The sequence below is a fragment of the Carettochelys insculpta genome, chromosome 5, assembly GCF_033958435.1.
Source record: "Carettochelys insculpta isolate YL-2023 chromosome 5, ASM3395843v1, whole genome shotgun sequence".
NCBI classification, from domain to species: domain Eukaryota; kingdom Metazoa; phylum Chordata; order Testudines; family Carettochelyidae; genus Carettochelys; species Carettochelys insculpta.
The window spans coordinates 84,361,733-84,382,005 of record NC_134141.1 but is presented as its reverse complement, the minus strand read 5'-3'; the positions used below and the strand labels follow the sequence as shown (position 1 = coordinate 84,382,005).

Below are 20,273 nucleotides of genomic sequence, written 5' to 3'. Positions count from 1 at the left end.
TACTGCCGTGCAAAAACCAAAACCAAAGCCCCTCAGAAGCCCCAGGCCCGCCCATGAACAAGCGCAGTGCAAGTGCTATTGTTTCTCTGTCGTTTCTCTGTGCGGCTGCCCTCAGGCTAGGCTAACTTAGGAGAAGTAACTCAAGCACAGATAAGTCCAGCTAATGCTACAGTGAAGACATTCCTACAGTGGCCAGGTTCTGAGGTTAAAATGGAATTTGTACTGAAAATACAACATGGAAAAGTGAAATGACAAATGAGATGACAGAGTCATTTAACACTTTCAAGTAAAGCATAGTGGCAGAAGAAAAGCAAACCCCCAGCCCCTAAGTTTCCCCTTTGATCCATATACCAAATGTCAAACCCCCAACTTGAATCACTAACTGCTGCCCAGCTCTTAACTCTCCACAGCACCATCTTCCCACAACCTGGCATGCCCCTCTCCCATTCTATTAATCCCATTTCAACCAATGCACCCTTGTACCACCCTGCTCCTTCCACCTTTGGACTGTTGTTCACCTTCTGCACACAGAGCCCTTACGGTGGGAGAGATTTCATAACAAGATAGGGCACTCACAATGAATCATAGTTCCAAAAAAGTAGATGCTGTGTCATGCAGCAAGAAAGTAACAAGGCCCCTTGCATAGGACCCTGGGTGACACCCTGAACATTACATTCAAGTCTTGGCATCTGGTAATCTGCTCATAGGAATAAGGGGACTTCGAAGTAGCCGGGGTCCTTTCGAAAAGGAGCCCCGTCTGGATGAGCCGTGCGGCGGCGAGCCATGTCAATTTCGAAGTGCCGCAGCCGCCCGCATGCTAATGAGGCGCTGAATACGTATTTCAGCGCTTCATTAGTAAACTTCAAAATGGCCATTTGCATGGCCATTTCAAAGATTTTGGCTAGTATAGATGTAGCCACAGAGGTGTAACAGGGAGTACAGTACTGAGACAAACTTCAGAAACTTCGGCTGACCATCCAGAAAACCAGTAAAAGCAAAATACCTGAGGAGGTGGAATCAGTGGAGCAAATTTGGGAAGACTGAGGAGAACATACGGTTTTGAGGTTTGCTCAAAGTTCCACAGGACACAGAGCCTGCCCACTTTTAACCAGTGGTCCCATTAAATCTGTAAACTGCTGCCAGAGCTGTCCAAAGCATTGGTTCAGCTGCAGGGTCACAACACCGTCGGAATTGGATCCATCCACCCCTCCCTACAGAAAGATGGCCAGGCCAAATGTCCGTGAGTGGTATTGCAACCGCTGATTATGACATTCAAATATGGCCTTCTTCCACCTCTGCCCAGTCCACTAGGCCAAATGGAATTGCAACCTTTTCTACAGGGAGCCTGTTCCTATACAGAAGAGAACATCAGAGTCTGGTAAGATCTCAGCTAGGGGCATCAGCTCATGCAGTGTGTGGGATGAGAGAGAGGGCAGACTCCACGGCTGAGGGAGACCCAAAATCCCTAAGGGGGAAGGGACAAGCAGGGCAGAACAGGGCCCCAGACAGGAAGAAGGAGGGACCAGAAGTTATTCCCCTACCCCCAAGAAATATTTAAACTGGGGTCACTGTGTGGAACAGTCTCCAGTGGAAATGGTTGCTCAGAAAACATAAAATGGTATTTTTACCGCAATGTAAAAAATGCTTTCATATGTTGAACAACCGAGCATATGATGTATAACAAAGGCATGGTTAAAAACCACCTGCCTCTAGCCTATCCGATGCATGCCAAGTGATCTCTGTTACAGACTTGTTTAAGCTGCCTCGCCTTTTTAAAAGATCTTTTATGTCAACATTATAGAAACTCAGAATACTGGTTAATGGCCCGCCTCGGGGGAAAAAACAGCAATCACAAACGTTAACAAAATTATTAAAGAATAAAAGCAAACAGTAGACCTATTAAATCATTCCGTAATATTCAATGTCCAGCTTCTCCCTGTAATCTCATTTATAAAAACCCTGCATAAAACAACAATAAGCACATTTCTTAAAGTTATAACTACTATAAAGGGACCCTGTCCCAGACTGGAGCACCTAGGTGCTACTATGACACAAATAATGATGAATTCAAACAATTCACGGTCCAGGGTGCCAAAATTCCTTACTCTCTCTTTTTCAATCAATTTCTCCCTCTTAAAGAGTAGATTCATTATCACTTTTCCCTCGTATGATGCTATGGTTTCTAGATCACAAAATGACCCTTTTCATAAGCGAGGATTCTCCTGGCTGATGCATATTTTGCTGCAATCCTTACCCACCAGATGACTGAAAGAGTTTACACTTCCTGTAAATATGGCAGCCTGTGCTCCCAAAACCCATGAAAGTCAGTCAAGGAATTTGTTGTCTTCACTCTCTATACCTGATGGTCTCTGACAATGTCTTGATGTAGCTTTTCCTTTATTTCATTTTACATTCCTTGTAGCTTTAGGAAAAAGATCTGAAAACTAACTTTTAAAAAAAAATCAAGTATAATCTTCTGAATGTTCTTATTTAGATACCTTATACTATAAAGGAACCTAGGCAAAAACACCTGCAATGAGTTTCAACTTGGAGAACTATGCCCACTTACCCTACCAGAAAGACATATCCTGAAAGAAGAAAGAAGCAAAAAAGCCTGGGTATTAGCCAAAGCACCCCTGGAAAGAAGAGACATTCTTTGAAAAGGTAACAAGGGATCAAAAGAACTTTGAAATGCTTCCACAGTTGCAGGAGGAAATGAAAAGACTATTGAACAAGGTACAATTAACTGAAACAAGTTGTAATATAGAGATGCCCCGCAGGGATAGGCTGTCTGTATGTTGACTTTGAGAAACACAGCCAAGACAGATCTTGGCTACACTAGCATTTTAATTCTAATTTCTCATTTCTGTACTAGCAGCAAAGCAACACAAGATACTCTGCCAAGTCTAGCAACATCTAGAACTTCTGTTCTGAGCAATAGATGGCACACTAATTAAAACTTCAACAGTTGATTGCTCTGAACTATTTCTTCCACCATTGCTATTGTAAGCTGAGCTACACTGGTGGCAACAATGAGAAATCTGAAGAGAAGTGGTTGTATAGACAGCACCTTGATAACTAAACACACTAGAAAGGAAAGATATCTACCGGTTATGGCACTACCCTAGGATCTCTGAGACCTGGCTGCCAGCAGCTGCTCTACTATGGACTTCCTGATACCCTTAGGCAAGTCACAGAGTCTAAGCCCTCAACTTCCATCTGTAAAATGGGAATAATAGCACATCTCGTAGCCATGTTGCAAACATAAATAAGAGATTGTTCCACATTTGGATTTCATGGTAATGGGACCCACATAAGTACTTAGGAGGTGTTCTATGTTTCACTTACTTCAAGAATCTTACCAAGAACAAAGCACTGATCAAAAATACGCACCGGACAAGCCAAGAAAAACACATCCTGAAAACCCACATTTTTCCCCCACACCAAATTTCACTGGCAAACCCATTTTTTAACATTTTCTACTGAAAATTTGTGCATTTTCTGTGGAAATTTTCATTTTGAACTGAAACAAAAATGTTCCTTTTGTTTTGATTTAAATGACATTTCAAACCAAAAACTGTAATTTTTGTTTCAGACTTTTCAAACAAAGTAAATATTTTGCTTCATTTTCTAACTTTTATCAGTTACAGCAGAATAAAAAGTAAGAAAAGTAGGTCTTTCCACAATTTCTTTCCAACAGATAAGTGGTCAAAAGAAAGCCCACAAAATCAAAAAGGAAAACAAATTTTTGTTTCCAAAAACCCAAAACAAAATCACATTGGTAGTCAAAACGCAAAAAAATCATTTTACAGGGTCAATTCAAAATTTTTTTTTTATTTTCAATTATCCAACTGGCAAAATTTCCTCCCTCTTCTTCCCCCCATTTCAAAAATAAATCAACATTTTCTCACAGCAGATTTTGTTTTTGACATGGACACATTTCCAAATAGGATAGGTTTTTGTGAGACAATTCTGTATGAGCTTTAATGGTCAGTTTCACTGTTTGACTGGTATGCTCTAGTAGACAACTTGCTATTGAGAGACCTTCCCTATCCTTATGGATTGTAGGGGAATCCGATGGGTATCAAGACAACTACCTAAAATCTCAGTGCCTCCATATTGCTCTACTAGCCTCTTTGTCCCTGGGGCACCACGGCTTCTTCTGAAGAATGGCTTTAAACGAACAGACCAGGATGTCACAGCAGAGATGATGAATCTTCCTGAATATGATGCAAACTGGGACGCTGTTAACCTCTACAAGGAAATCTCTGCAGTTCTGTGAACTGATGATACAGGTTGCACCTCCTAAAATTGGCACTTTCTGATCTGGCAACATCCCTGGTCCTACTGGACCAGGGATGCTCCTGCACCAGGGAGCCAAGGCAGGAGAGCAACCCAGAGTTAGTAGCCCAGCAGCCCCATTGGGGCTGGAGCCAGAGCAGATGCCAGCCCCCGCAACTGTGTTGGGGCACAGGACCAGAGCAGAGAGGGTCAGAGCACTGGGGAGCCAACAGCAACAGCGAGCTGTGGCCAAAGGTCCGGGGAGCCAGCAGCAGGACACTGCAGCCAGAGGACAAGCAGCAGCAGCGAGGGAGCAGGGACCAGGGGCATTAACCTCCCCACATCCAGCAAAATCTCTCAGGAACACTCAGGTCCTAAGGTGCCAGACCAGTAAGGTGTAACCTGTAGTTCTGCTCTTGACTACAATAGTGGTGGCATTCATGCAGCATGGAAAGGCAGGCTGCATCCACATTGTGGTATGCAGCTACACGCAGCAATGAAAGGCTCTGGCAATGAGCCTCAGTGGCTGCCTCAGTCAACCAAAACCCTCCCTGCTGCCAGTGGCAGGCAAAGTTCCACCAGCTCCATCGGAGCCAGCAGAGCCTTTGCCAGACACAGGCAAAGACTTCACAGCAGGGAGTCAGCAGGTAACTGTCTGCTAAAAACAGCCCTGTAGATACTGGAGCACTCCTTGGGTGCATAAGGGAGAGGTGTGGGGTAAGCACCTCACAGTCCTGCCATGTCTTTACTCACCCTAACCTGTACTTCTCTGTCTGCACAGCTATTTCTAACTGTGCTATTAAGGGGGCACAGTGTGTATATACTTTACCAGCCCTATATGTGCAGACTATTCATTTCGAGACTATTTCGAGACTATTCATGCCCCTTGCAGCCCCAGCAAGTCTCCTTCACAACTTTGTGGACTGCTCTGATTTCTGTGCTGGGCAGAGTGACCTGAGAGGGGAAAAGGAGGAAAATACAACAGAGCTACCATACCTCCACTACCTGAACAGTTTCCAACAGGCTTTTAGAGGAATTTGTTCTCTTTCACACAAATCAGCAGAGGGAAACATAGGGCCTTAAGACCTAAAGTAAGCATATAAGGCAGCAGATACACACAGGTGCAGGTCCACTGAGTGAGAACGTTATCATTTCTACACACTCGCTTTTCTGATTAACTGCCCTTTAAATACAGAGGACAGCATGAACACTGAATAATGTTAAATGGATAGCAGGCAAACATTGGAAGTCTGTTTTTTTAATATCAGCAAAGTGATTATAATCATCTGAAAAGCTTAAAGAAACTACCAGACATCCCACTGTAATGCAAGGGACAGTAAGCTCAGGAGACTGCCTGAGAATGCCAGAACCCAAGGGAAACATGGAACCAATGATCCAAGCTTGTTCAATTCAGCATAGTAAGAGATAGGGTCATAGAAAACAGAAGTCTGGTATTTCAGGAAAGCACATTTAGAGGATCAAAAGAATCTAGTGAGTGAGATGCAATGGACTAGAGAAGGAAGGGAGACACCATACAGTTCCGCAGTCCTGCTAGATTGGAGCTGTATCTCCTGGTAGAACTCAAAGATCAGCTAGGTTTTGTGGACATGTCTCCGCCTCCTCCATTGCCTTCCAAATCACACCCCCCTAAGCACAGAGCCTGTCAGACTGAGTGCAGTGTACTCTACAGTCTTCTCTGAGCCCTCTCTCTCTCGTTCTGTGAATTTTACGTCTCCAGTGAATATCTATCCCCCATGACAGCATGACACTTCCTGAAATATTTCTGTAGCATTTACTCTGCAAGTGCTTAAAGATAATATAGAGAATCAATAACATTGCTGAAAAATGGCTACTTATTGCTAAACAAAAAGCCTGGAGTCTTGGGCTATGTCTATACAGCAGCGTTATTTGTGGTGCGGGGGGAGACTATTCAGGAAGAGATTTTCCAGGATAGCTTATTCAGAAATAACACTGCTACACACAAATGCATTTCAAAACAGCTGAGAGCTATTTCAAAACAGAGCATCCAGACACAAGAGCCTATTTTGAAATAAAGCCATTGGCAGCACAATGACGCATTTCAAAATCAGCTCTATGTCCTGTCTGCACAGCCCCTATTTTGAAACAGGTGCTATTTCTCATGGAATGAGGTTTACTGATTTTGAAATAAGCCATCCGCTATTTCAAAATTATTTTGAAATAGCGCCTGCATCGTGTAGACGTTCGCAAAATCTTTTCAAAACAACCACCATTATTCGGAAATAATTTTGCTGTATAGACATACACTTACATAAAGCCACTTGCTTTCTTGTAGGCTAACCATTTATAGATTACAATAGCAGAGTTCCCTTATTTTAAGCAATTTAACATCTTGCAAGTGTTTCAGCAAATGCTCATTTTTCTCCCAGTCATTTTACACTGTTTGAGTTAAAACAAAAATAATAAATGTTAGGAGAAGAAAACTAAGATGCTATAATAAATTCAAGTCAGAACTATGTTGGCTCAAATAATACATCAGAATTATTGGACATATGGACTACACACTACACTATACCATACTGTTTTATTAATCAGGTAATAGTGGTTTGGACAATCCTGAATATTTCAGTTGTTTACTAAGGAAAACTCTGTAATGTGGTCAATAATACTTTGCTTCCTAGAAGCTGAAAACAGGTCCTTCTATTAGCTGAAAAACGTGTGTTTGAAACCTTCAGTTTTCTCTTTCATTATAATTTATTTTTGAAATCATGACATTTATAGGTGTGGTAATTAAACTGCAATCCTGTTGCTGTCACTGCAATTATTTATGTAGAAAATGTATCAAAATAATGCATTTTTCCAAACTGAGGAATGGCATCTACTACAGTAAATCCCCGAAATACGCAGCTTCAAGTTACGCATAACTTGCTTTAACGTGAGTTAAGCACAACTTGAAGCTGCTCTGTGGCTGTCAGCCTGCCTACCTGCCCGCAGCTGTCCATTTTTCACTCTCTCCTTCCTCCCCACACACATACTCACATCTTCAAAAGAGACAAAACTAACTAAAACTCGGACTCATGTCATGGCATATCTTCTTCTGAAACCAAAGTTCAGGCTATTTTAAAACAAACTCAAAAAGCCAGAATACTGCTTAGTGAACATGGACTAAAGAACCATTTTCACATCTAATTTAAATACTGTCTGGGTTATATTTTCCATGAAAGCCACACAAAAAAGGCAGGAGTTGCTCAAATAAAAGGAACTTCTGAGATGCATGTGAACAATGATTGGCCTTAGCTAAAAGAAAAATGTTCTTACTCAAGGGCTTCTGCCCAGGGGATAGAATAGACTCTTCGTTTGGTTTCCCAGCTAAACTGAGAATAACCCAAGCAACAAAAAATGTCATGGTTGTCAAGATCCTTAGAAAAGTTGCCTATGAACCTGGGACAGAAGGTGCAAGGAATAGACTCCACCTGTATATCTGCAACAACCCCATGGTGAGCCTCATTAGTTTTGTCAGGGACTCCTCATGATCTACAGTTTATAGTAACCATCTACTTCCTGCACCCACCCAAGGAGGCTTGTAGGGTCCCCTGTGAGTCCCTGAAGAGTTGCATCGACCAGATTCTTTCTGTCAGCCTTAATAGGCTATTCAGGGATGTCTTGGACCCCAGCTTCTGAGAGACCTACAAGACTCAACAGGACACCAGCTGCCCCAGAAGGCCCCTCTGCTCCACCTAGGAAATTCAAAACTCATCTTTTTCCCAGATTTTAGCGCACTCCCGAACACAACTACCATCCCCACAAGCCTCAGGGGAACAGCAAGCAGCTGTCCAACTGAAAACCAAATTATGTCCATGAGGCCTCCAATAAGAACATAAGAACAACCACACTGGGTCAGACCAAAGGTCCATCTGGCCCAGTATTCTGTCTTCCAACTGTGGCCCAGAGACAACAAACAGAATAGATAATCATCAAGTTGACAAGTGTTGCCCATTCCCAGCTTCCGGCAAACAGAGGTTATGGACACCAGATCTGCCCAAATAGTCAAAATAGGCATATCTAAGACTAACATCTTCACTAAAGTTTATGTGAGGCTGACCTTCAATGAGCCTCGCAAAGCTCAGCTACAGTGACAGGCCCTCACTGTGCCTAAAGGTTGGGGAGATTAACCCAGCAAGTTTCTTACACACTGCAGGGGAATTGATAAATCCTCCTAAGGCTCACTACAGGTTCCCACCTCCGTAAACCTCAGTAGATCCCCAGGAAAGAGGCAATGCCTCTAATCACCACCGCAAAACTCATCATCTTAGCTTGCAAGTCTTTTGGCAGACGTTTTCTCTTTCTTCATCCAATAACCTCTAAATGGGTTACAAAAGCGGAAAAGAAAAAAGAGATTTTATTGTTAAGAAAAGAGGAGAACTCCAGCAGTTCCGGGACAGCCAAACACTAAGCTTGCTCTAGCAGATGTTCAATAGAACCATTACAAATCTAAACATTAAATAACTTTTGAAATTCAAAATTTATCCTTAAACTTTTCATCCTCTACATCAGAGCCCCATAAGGAATCCAGAAAACTAAATTTTATTCACTGTGTGGCCTCTGTTGCTTCACAGTCAGATGGCTTTTTGAACTCTAATGTGCTTCTCTATTTTTAGGGTGTCATCATCCAAAAACTTCTTGTCCAATCAATTCCACATTGCACTCAGAAAAGTACCTTGGCACCAAATATAGACTGCCAATTTTGAGGTCGAGAGGACTTTTATGTATATGAGCAGGAAGGAAAATGGGCTGGAAAGGAAAATGGCAAATAAGGATTTATAGCAGAAAGACGGTTGCAACTTTAAACTATGGAGTAACTCATTGTCTCTGTTTTTAAGTACTAAAATGAAGAAAATATAAAATAATTATTAAGAGAAAGTAATTTTAAACTGACTTCAGCAACTTGAGCCGTATTACTCATAGAACACTACCTTGAGAAACGCCTGAATTAGACAGCAACATTCAATGGCCTAAAGTCTCAGTCAACCAGAGAACAGCTTTCTTTTTCATTCATTCTGCCCTGAATAAGCTGTTATCCCAAAGAAAGAGCCTCTTAGGGCAAAAGCCTAATGTTGTAGAACTTACATAAAGAGGTACTTCAGTGCAGCTCAGCTCCATTGTTACAGCATCTACAAACAGAATAAACCAGAGTAATTATCACACACTGAATCACAGGGCACTGATACTATTCAGGTTCTTTTAACATGCCAATCACCATGGTATCTGAATATCATCCAGAATGAGGACAGTAAAAGACTAGATTTATCAAACTTGCAGTTGTTCTCATTTTCTTCCATCAAAGGGGAAAGAAATGTATGTATAATATTGGAGAAGGATTTTTTCTTGTTATATGTTGTGTGTGTTGTCCCCTGCAATAGTTTACACAGTAAACTAAACAAAACAGGTCTGTGAACATTTCTGAGTCCAGCCATCCAGATGTTAATATTGATAGTACGTGAATGCTGAGTATATCAAGAGTGGCAGAGAAAGGAATTGTAAATTTGACTCTGGGATGTACTTGAATCTACCTTTGTGTTTAACACCAAAATTCAAGAGTCTGGTTTTGGGGTTTGTCTTTTTAATTCCTTCATATAAGCACTTAACAGGGTCCAATCTGCCACTGACTGCCTTAAAAAGCACCTAAGGTGACAAATAACTGCTTAGAGTCATTTAACAAATGCATGTTAGATGATCAGTTTAAATTACTACTATTTCAATATAGTCAAGGTAACACTGATTTCTAGTATTATATTTAATTTCTTCCTCCAATATCTCCACAGAAAAAAATGCCTTCCCTAAAACCAACATATTTACAAAATTAGAAAAAAAAGTTATAAGCACTCCATGCCTTTAGAAACCCCAGGTGGATGAATGTACTACATACAACTTCTCTCTCTCGGCACACCAAAACAGCAAAAAGAAAGCCTGTCTTAAAAGGATGCCGTCTCAACTCAGATGCATGTTTGCTGTTAAAGTTGAACCCTTTCCAGTAATAATACAATTATGTTGTGCACAGCCTGTTCACGCATATACATAGCCTACTATGAGTCACGCATAATTGGAATGTTTTCCCTTCTACTTATTGCAGAACTTACTTGCAGTTTACACCATAAACACAAACATTCTTAGAAAATGGTTTACTTATACTAGTCTCATGCAGCCATCTTCTCACATGCATATGAGTAACACTGGGTGTGCCATTATGTTTTGATTTTCTCCCAACTTTGACAGAAAGGCAATATGCTTTGCAAGAATACTGAGCACAGATGGCAAACCAAGGCCAATCTTTCACACCATATGCTTTGTAGATCTCCTATAGATTTTTGTTCTGAAACCAAGGTCTGGAGCAGCAGGTCAGGCACTGCCTGCTAATCCTCCCAAACAGTAGTCAAATGAAGTTTGTATTTAGTCAATAGATAGACTCAGATAGAAGCTCTTGTTTTATTTTGTTCGGAGGAAGGGAGGAGGAGGAGGAGGAAGTTGGTTTCAAGGTGCCTTGTTCTGACTGCAAAGCACAGTCAAGGTTCTTTAGTTACACCGCAACCAGCCCCAAATCTGACCCTAACTGAGATTAATACACAAAGCACATTTGTGTTTGTACAGACTAAAGGAGGTACGACAGATAATCCAAAAAATTGTTTCTTGAGGAATTATCGAAGACGCTGTTTTCCAAAACTGTCACATTTCAGAAAGGATGAAGCACGTGACCTCCTATCTTAGATCTCTCATCAAGCCCCAATTTTTGCTACCAACTTGTTGTACTTACAAACAAGTCAGCGGGAACTGCATCATTTTGTGTCATGCTTTACAGTGAAATGAAATGCATGTCAAATCTACTTTTGAGCTTCAACATGCCAGCCAGCAAAATCTCCAGTGGTTCTCTTCTATTTTCTAAGGAATATGGTACTCTCCAATTGTCCAGATACATAAAGAAGTCCAAAGACCATCACACGTAACCCCCCCAACCTCTTTTACAACATGAATGCTGACCCTCCTATAAATCGCAGGAGCGTCTCAGTGGAAAAAAAAAAAAAAAAAAAAAAGCATCTCTCTAACTATGGTCACACGCTAGATATAATTCCAAGAGATACAGACCAACCCCCTTGGGTTCTGCAGGAATGCACGGAGGGACGGGAAAGGCAGGGCTCACTATGCCCTCTTGTTTATGCAACAGGAGACATAGTTTAGTCCCTAATCTGGGAATTATGACTGTGCAAATGGCTGACGTTGTACAGCTCCTCGTTTAGTAGGGAGTGAAGTTCATACCATGTATATGGTCCACACAATAAATAGCATTCACTAAAATCAAGGAGCTCACACACACCTTCCCTCATGCTTCATGTATATCATGGGTGTCCAACCTTTTGGCTTGACTGGGCCACATTGAGCGAAGAGGAATTGTCTTGGTCCGTATATAAAATATATAATATTGTTAATGTATATAAATCACATAATAATGGTAAAAGTTTACAATCTTGTGGGGCCGCATTACTAGCTGTCCAGGGCCGCATGCGGCCCATGGGCCGCAGGTTGGACATGCCTGATGAATATGCTACTTACAGCGTAGGCTCATCAGGACAGGGATATTCTCTTCACAACCACACAAAGTATCTAGTAATGGTGGGCAACCAGCAGCCTGTGGACTGCACATGGCCCATGGGGCGCCACATATGGCTTACAGACCCCCTGTCTGCCCCTCTCCCCAATGCAGGCCCATCGACCGGGAGGGGGCAGGGCAAAGGTGGTACAAGCATAGGGGGCTGGCACTTCATAGAGGCCCCTTGAAGTGCCACAGCAGTGCTGTGCCTCTGCTGCGTGGGGTAGGGGAGGCCCAGTGCCATGGTCCAGGAAGCGCTAAGGGTTGAACACCCTTGGCCTCGCTCCTTCTGAGGGCACAGCGCCAGGTCCTGGGGCCTGGGGTGCCTGTCAGCCTTGCCTCCCCCCTATGCCTCACACACACCAGGACACCAGAGACCCCACAATTCCTTGCGCTTCCTCCTCCCTCCCAGCACCTTTGGAGTATGTGAAGTACCCGAATCAAGCTCCATCCCTGCCCCTCCTTCTCCATCCTACAGCTGGAAAGCAACAAATCAGCTGTTCACAGTGTTCTAGCTTGGAGAAGTGGGAACAGAGTGAGATTCAGGTTATTTTCACATGCCAAAAGTGCTGGGAGTGAGTAGGAGGAGCAAGGAAGTGCAGGGCTCTGGTAGGGGAGGCTACAGAGCTGAAGATGGAACCTCACTAAATCTAGTATAATATTGAGGCCATGAAAGCTCATTACCTAACAAATGCAACTGTTGGCCTGTAAGGTGCTACAGGACTGCTTGCTTTGTTTTGTGAAGATACAAACATGGCTACCCTGCTGAGATTCACACTTCATATTTATAACTTCACAAGAGCGATACATGCACCAAAAAAGGATGTACAGATCCAGAAGATTGTAACTATAAAATTGACATGTTACATGACCTGTTTTGCATGTAGCATTTTCAAGTTATGCATATTCCTAAGCCAATTTTCACAAGGCAGGGTGTGCAGGTGTCAAGAGCTTACCATCCAAATAATATAAATGGGTAACGTACAGCATTTCAAAATGAGAATCACAATTAACTATTACATTTCAAATGAGACCACGAATTTGACTATGAACTTGCTCACATGAGACATATGCTCATATGGAGCTCAAAACACACACACAATTTTTACTTCATTCCTAATGTGTTACTGAGTTACAAGAACAGACAGGCAGAACTGAATCTAAATTTTAAAGATAGTAACAGAAATGCCTGCTTGAGAAATGGGTGTTTTATATTCTTCTAATAAATACCCATAATCTGCAAACTGCCAAGCATTATGAAAACATTAAACCTTGTAAAGAATGCTTGCTGCACTCATTTAAAACATACTAATGATCATCTACAAACAACTCTTCTGATAATCACCAATTGATAATGTTTCTTGGAAACAAAGGGGCACTTAATTGATCCTCTTTTCACTTCCTGAATAGGAACTTGTTAACACCAACATATATAATATTAACATTCCAAGCCAATAGTTCTGCTTTGCAGTTCCTTTCACACGTTTCGATGTCAGTTATTGTTCAAAAAGGCATTCCGCACAAAGGACTAAAGTCTCTCCAGCAGTTATCCCAAGTCATTGCCGGGAATCCCTGAAATTCCCTAAAGACAAATGCAAAGCACTGTATTTTGGAATGAGGGTGGAAAAAAAAAAATCAAATGTACAACAACAAAACTGGAAAGAAGGAGGTAGGCAGCAGCCCTCCCAAAAAGGACCTGGGGCTTCTTGTGGATAACAAACTGAAGATGTGATGCTGCTGCAAAAAAAAAAAAGGCAAATGTCATTCTAGGATGTACTAGCAGAAGTGCTGTTTGTAAGAAACAAGAGGTAAATATTCCATTCTGTTCATCACTGGCAAAGCCTCAACTTCAGGAACCACATTGGAAGAAAGAAAGAAACAGATTAAAGAGTTCAAAGGAGAGCAACTACCAGGATAAAGTTTGAAAAACATGACCTGTGAGAAAAGGTTGAAAGAATTAGGCATGACTGGTACTGAGAAGACTGAAATGGGATTTGACTCAGTCTAAGCTCTCTGTAAACTGTGTGGCCACGCAGCTGCCTATTTAGTGCTGTGCAGGTGCTCAAGGAACCTGCCCAAGGTGGGGACCTGATGCAGCCAGAGACAGGTTGCTCACCCCCAACCCAGTCCAGTCTCCAGCCTGGGGAGGGACAGCCTGAACCTGAACCTCTCCTTCAGCATGAATCCAGCTGTGGCTGTGGCAGCCCAGATCTGCCAGGAAGGACAGACTGCAGCCCAAATGCAACCACAGCAGGAGCAGCCCTGTCCCCCTTGCCATGGCCTGGACAGCCCAGCCTGGCCCAGCCCTACCTTTGGCACTAGGATCTGCTGGGGTGGCCCACCCTCAGCTCCACCCAGATACAGACAGAACCAGCCAGGGAGGGAAATGGGCACCTATCCTGCAGAGCTGACACAGCGGGGAGAGGTGCCTTCTCCCCCCAAACCACAGGTGCTCCTGTGAGGCAAGAAGATGGGGCAACTCCTATCTCAGTAGCCAAGAACCCCCTCCTTCATCCCAAACCCCTCACTGTGGCCCCATACCACAGCATGCATATCCAGCCAGAGCCATTACACACTTTCACCCCAACCTTTTGTACCAGCCCTGAGCCTCTCTTCCCTGGCCCCATCCCAGAGCTCACACCACTCCCAGCTAGATCCCTCACACTCCAAACCTCTGCCCCAGGCTTGAGTGCACCCCGACACTCAGAACCCCTTGGACCCATCCCATCATGTGAATTTCATTATGAGCACCAATATGGAAGTGATGTGCAGCACTTCACCTCCATGCTCGTGCACATCGCAAAATTCATTCCACTCAGCCAGCAGTGAGAAGAGTTACAGGAACATCAGTCACGTCAGTCTTCCAGCAAGCTCAGGGCTGTTAAAGAGAGGGAGGTGAGCAATTGTACTTCCTCTCCATTCAAGGTGACAAAAGCAGAAATCAGCTTCCTTTGCTGAAAGGGAGATAAAGGTTAGGATGGGGGTGAAAGCAACCTAAGTTTCTTACAGACACTGTCATATCACACCCCCTGGGGAGGAGAAGGGCTCAGGGCAGGGGCTGGAGATGTGAGGGGCACAAGAGTCAGGGCAGAGGCATGGAGGTGATGAAGAGCTCAAAGCAGGGGTTGTTATGGGGGCGGATTCAGGGATGAGGAGGGACTCAGAGCAGGAGGGCTGTGGAGAGTTCAGGAGTCAGGGCAGAGGATCGAAAGCCTCAGGACTGAGGGGTGTAGGGGTGAGTGCAGGGGGGCAGGGGCTCCATTTCTGGAGTGGGAGGCTGCAGCCGCACACACCAGGTCACTGCTGGTCTCCTTCCTCTTCTTCTGACTCTCAGGGAGTGAGGGGAAGTTCACAGCCTGCTACTTTCCTCCTCTGCTCGCTCCTCAGCAGCTGGGAGCAAGAGGAAGGCACACAAGCTAAGCACTTACCCCTCACTCCGTGACAGTCAGGGGAAGAAGAAGACAACCCAAAATGGCACGGGGGGCGGGGGAGAGGGGAGATGGCCTCGGATTGAGGGGGTGCTGTGCACATCCCTAGACAGCCCCTCTCACCTGCCTGGGTGCCTGCTGCTCAAGAAGGCAGCCTGCAGGAGAGCCCTGGGAGACCAACTAGGAGCAGCCACACCAGGGAACACCAGCTTACTTTCACCTCTGGGTTAGGTGTTATAGGAAATGCCTCACTACAAGACTATGAAGCTCTTGAACAGTTTGTCTAGTGAGGCTGTGGAATCTCCACCACTGTAAGGGTTTTAGAAACAGGTTAAATAAACCACTTCTCAGGAGTGGTTGAGATATACTTAACCTTGCCTCAGCATAGCAGGATGGACTAGATGACCTTCCGAGGGCCCTTCCATCCTTGCATTTTTATCATCCTATGATTACAGGAAAAATCTTCCCACCTAGGCCATGGAGCCAGAACAAAGCTGCCCTGAAGCCACTACATCAGTCTAAGGAATGGAAGAGATTTCCAGGGTCCTGACATCACATCCCCCCATCTCTGGATAATTCAGGAAGCAGCGGGTTCCTCCAATGCCACAAAGGGCATTCAGCTGCACTGAGCATATTGAGTGCAGGCTCCACACACCCTTCCATATAGCAGAAATACATCAGATCCCTTGTGCCAGGGGTCAATCTGGGAGACAGGAGAAAGAACTGGAAAGGATGTGAACCTAACCTCCCACAACCCTCCACAATTTCCAGTTTCAGCCTCCTGCCTCTGAAATAAAACACCCATTAACTTCAGTAGTGGTAGGATCAGCCTATAATCAGATCATTCCTCATTATATGCACATATGAGTCAGTTCATTAAAAGCACTGTTTGTAGTCCAGTACAGCTGAGTATTTATACTTTTATCTATGAAAATTTGCATGAACTACAGCAATTTAGACTATCTTACCACTGACATGAATGGGAAACCTCTGACCCTCAGAAAAGTTGTAGATAAATTCTATCTCAACATGTTATTTATTAGTGATTATCTCCAAAGTTTAAAAGAATAGAATTTACCCAGTATGAATTTTGAAAATATCTTGTTTACCACTTTACCCAATAGAAATTGAATTTCTTGTGTCCTAGACCTCTTGAGATAGTTAAGAATATTTATTACTTTTACCATAGTTAAGATAGGTAAAAACTGTTAACATACGGAATTTACAAGAACCTTCAATTATATTCGCTTCTTTTAAAAAAATACACCACAGCTTCTAGTTTTTAATTACCGTATGCTTTTCCCCAAGTACCAGGCGTACCTTTAATCAGAGACTGAAGAAGGAAATCTGTCATTGCCATTCACGTTCTAATGTGTCATGCTGAGAACATGTTAATGGAAAAGGTTTCTGTTATCAAACCTTTTCAGTTTGTACATACTAGAGAAATTAGATAATAGAAAGTACACAGGGGAAATTACAGTAATAATGCCTTTAATGCACTTGACAAAGTGATCATCAGATGGCCAATTTACCTTATTAATGATTTTTTTTTCAAAGGAGAATTTTCTATGACTATTATTTTGATTGCAGCAACACCTCCTGTGAGTAAGAAGCTTTTTAAACAGAGGAACTATATCCTCATCCAACCTGGCCTGCAACTCAGTATCTGAGTCTCACCTTCCCCCAAAAGTGAGGTGTTTACTCATGGGTTAAATACATGAAGTAAATAAGTAGAGGATGTAGGCCCCAGTACTGACCTGTAATCCAAGAGAAAAGCAAACTAATGCACCATCATATTTGGAACACCATACAGTAAGCACTCTGACTGCCTGAACCAGATTCAGAACGCAGATTGTGGCTTCAGTTATTTAGTGTTTTGTATTTTTTTTGGGGGGCGGGGGGTCAGAATAAAACATGGTATAAAAGATAAATGTAAGTTATATTTATATTATCTTTTAAATTGTATATAGAATACAAAGTTGTTCATGTGTATTCATTCATATGTTCCTGTTCGCATAATGGTCCAACACCTTTGTACCGCACAGACCTATTGTCATCTAATAATGTGTAGTGTAAATTACTAAAACCAAACTTCCAACCTGTGAAGCTAAACCTGCAAATAGAAGTCATGAATGAATTGGAAGTTATATAGTTTCCATGACTGTGATGCCCCATACTTTGTGTCTGTAAAACATTTTGAGGAATAACATACAAGTGTTATGTTAGAGGCCAGCACCCCAAATTTGATTTTTGTTAGATTGAGAGCACCATGAAAAACCTGAAAATGGAGTCTTTAGAGTAACAATGTATAAGGGTCATTAGCTGGCAAGAAAATACTTCCTCTGCACCACTGTGATCATAGTAGAATTAATGCTGTTTGCCCTCATAAAATGTGTTGTGTTGTAAAAGCACAATGGTACATGCATTTTTCCATCACTTACTCAGTTACAAAGTCACATGCTGCTATGAGCTGAAAAATACTTCGTATCATACTTTGTGTGTGTGTGACACACACTTTGATATCCTTACTGACCATTACACAAATTATGAGATTCTGCAGTGATGCTCATAAAATCAGAAATTCCCAGTAGAATACTGCAGGCCCAAGATGCTTTATTGCAACATATGTGGCAACTGAAAATACATTATATACCAAAAGGCACTAATGTTGTTTCCTGACTGTCAGGACTCACTGCACAAAGATCAGATCTTACTCTTAATTAACTATTTAATTCCAAAATCCATTATGACCAAAGGGTTTTTTTTTTGTTTTTGTTTCAAATCAGTTAATTCTAATTCTGAAGATGTACAGTGGAAACTGGAGCAGGATGCAGGATGAGGTACTCAGCTACCACACTTGCACTCACCTTCCTTTACTTCATTTTAATATTAGCCAAAGTGAGAAGTAAAATAATCCCTTACCTATAAATGTATAATGAAGCAGCTTGCACAGTTCTTGATCACTTCATTATGCACCACTCGGCTCTTGAAAACAAGTGAACTGGAAAAAACACAGCAAGAACTTCTTTTGCCTATGTCTCTCATGGATTTATAACTGGTTAAAAGACAGGAAGCAAAGGGTAGGAATAAATGGTCATTTTCAGACTGGAGAGAGGTAACTAGTGGTGTCCCACAGGAGTCTGTTCTGGGAGCAATCCTATTCAACACGTTCATAAACGATCAAGAGACATGGGTGGATGGCAAATTTTGCAGGTGATACTAAACTGCTCAGAAAAGCTAATTCCAAAGCAGACTGTGAAGAGCTTCAAAAGAATCTCATAAAATTTGGTGACTGGGCAACAAAATGGCAGAAAAATTTTAATGCTGATAAAATGCATATTGGAAAACATTAACCCAATTAGATACGCAAAATGACAGGGACTAAATTAGCTATAACCGCTCAAGAGAGAGATCACAGAGTCATTGTGAATAGTTCTCTGACAACATTCACTCAATGTGCAGCAGCAGCCAAAAAAAGAAAACAATGTTAGGAATCATTAAAAAGAGGATCAAGAATAAGACAGAGAATAGACTATTACCTCAATATAAACCCATGGTATGCCCACATCTTGAATACTGCAAACAGATGTGGTCACCTCATCTCTAAAAAAGGATATTTTGGCATTGAAAAATGTTCAGAAAAGAGAAACAAAATGATTAGGGGTTTGGAACGGATACCATATGAGGAGAGATTTAAAAGATTTGGACTTTTCAGTTTAGAAAAGAGGAGACTATGGGTGGAGGTATGATAGAAGTCTATAATATCATGACTGGTATTGAGAAAGTAAATAAGGAGAAGTTATTCTTTCCATAAAGCAAGAACTAAGGGCTACCAAATGAAATTAATAAGTAGCAGGTTTAAAACCAACAAAAGGCAGCATTTCTTCATACAGCGCACCGTGGAACTCTTTGCCAGAGGGTGTTGTTAAGACCAGGACTTCAATAGGGTTCAAAAAAACACTAGAAAAATTCATGGAGGTTAAGTCCACCAATGGCTATTAGTCAGGATGGACAAGGAATGGCATCCCTAGTCTGTTTGTCAGAAACTGGAAATGGGCAACAGAGGATGGATCACTTCATAACTACCTATTCTGTTTTTTCACACATGGCCCTGGCCACTGCTGAAAGATTGGATACTGGGTTAGACGGACCTTTGGTCTGTCCCAACATGACCATTCTTATGTTCTTATGTTATAATACGCTTCACATCAGCAAGAGAAACACACTTCTCATCTTATTTGTGACTAAAATAAAAAAATCACTGATCTTCCTGAACAACTACCAGCCAACTCATTGCTCCATTAACACGATAATGCTTTCATTAGTTAAAGCCACCACTATTTTGCGTTGCATTACAGAGAAAATATTTCAAGACCCAAAATAATCGAGTTGTTTGAAAATACAAAAGCTACGGTTATGTCTCATTTTAAGAAGTATATAAAGTCTAACAAGTTAGTTCACAAACTAAATTTTGTTCCCTTAGCATTGCCAGACTCTGGTTATACTAGTCTTACTCCATTGCTGCCAATTTTGAAAGCTGCCTTAATTTTTAAGAGTTTTTCTAACAATTTGAGAAGCAGTGGCCTATTCATGAAAGCATTGTGAATAATTACAACCCATTATATTAGGGCTAGTTAAAGCCCCTCTTTCCTTCTCCATCATGTTTCATAAAAGCTCCACAAAGCTCACAGGTAGGAGGTATCACAAAAACTCTGCTCTTATCCAATAAGAATCCAAGAGCACTGCCTTTAGAACTGTGTTCAAATATATAATCCAAAACAGTGCAATGGTTCATCACCTCTTCAGTCTTTTACTTTGCCACATAAGTGCTCTAACTTCCTGGATAAAGTCTACCAGTTTTCCTCTTCTAGCTATACTAGCTGTGTATCTCATGACACTTTTTAAATATGTACTTCATCTACCTTTTTGAGCAGTGGGGAAAGGCT

At 42.1% G+C, this 20,273-nt stretch overlaps 1 protein-coding gene across 2 annotated transcripts in view; it reads right to left on the bottom strand.

Annotated features, from left to right (window-relative positions):
• The window catches only part of ARHGEF28 (Rho guanine nucleotide exchange factor 28), a 179,528-nt gene extending 161,194 nt beyond the window's left edge, over nt 1–18,334 (bottom strand). For both annotated transcript variants that reach the window (XR_012645767.1, XM_074995427.1), the window contains exons 1-2: nt 18,250–18,334; nt 9,388–9,431 (exon numbers count right to left, since the gene is read on the bottom strand). Coding sequence is in view for 1 of the 2 variants with exons in the window: in XM_074995427.1 (XP_074851528.1) it covers nt 9,388–9,420 (33 nt within the window). In the remaining variant the exon portion in view is untranslated. The remainder of the gene's footprint in view (nt 1–9,387; nt 9,432–18,249) is intronic.
• Between the last annotated feature and the right edge of the window lie 1,939 nt (nt 18,335–20,273).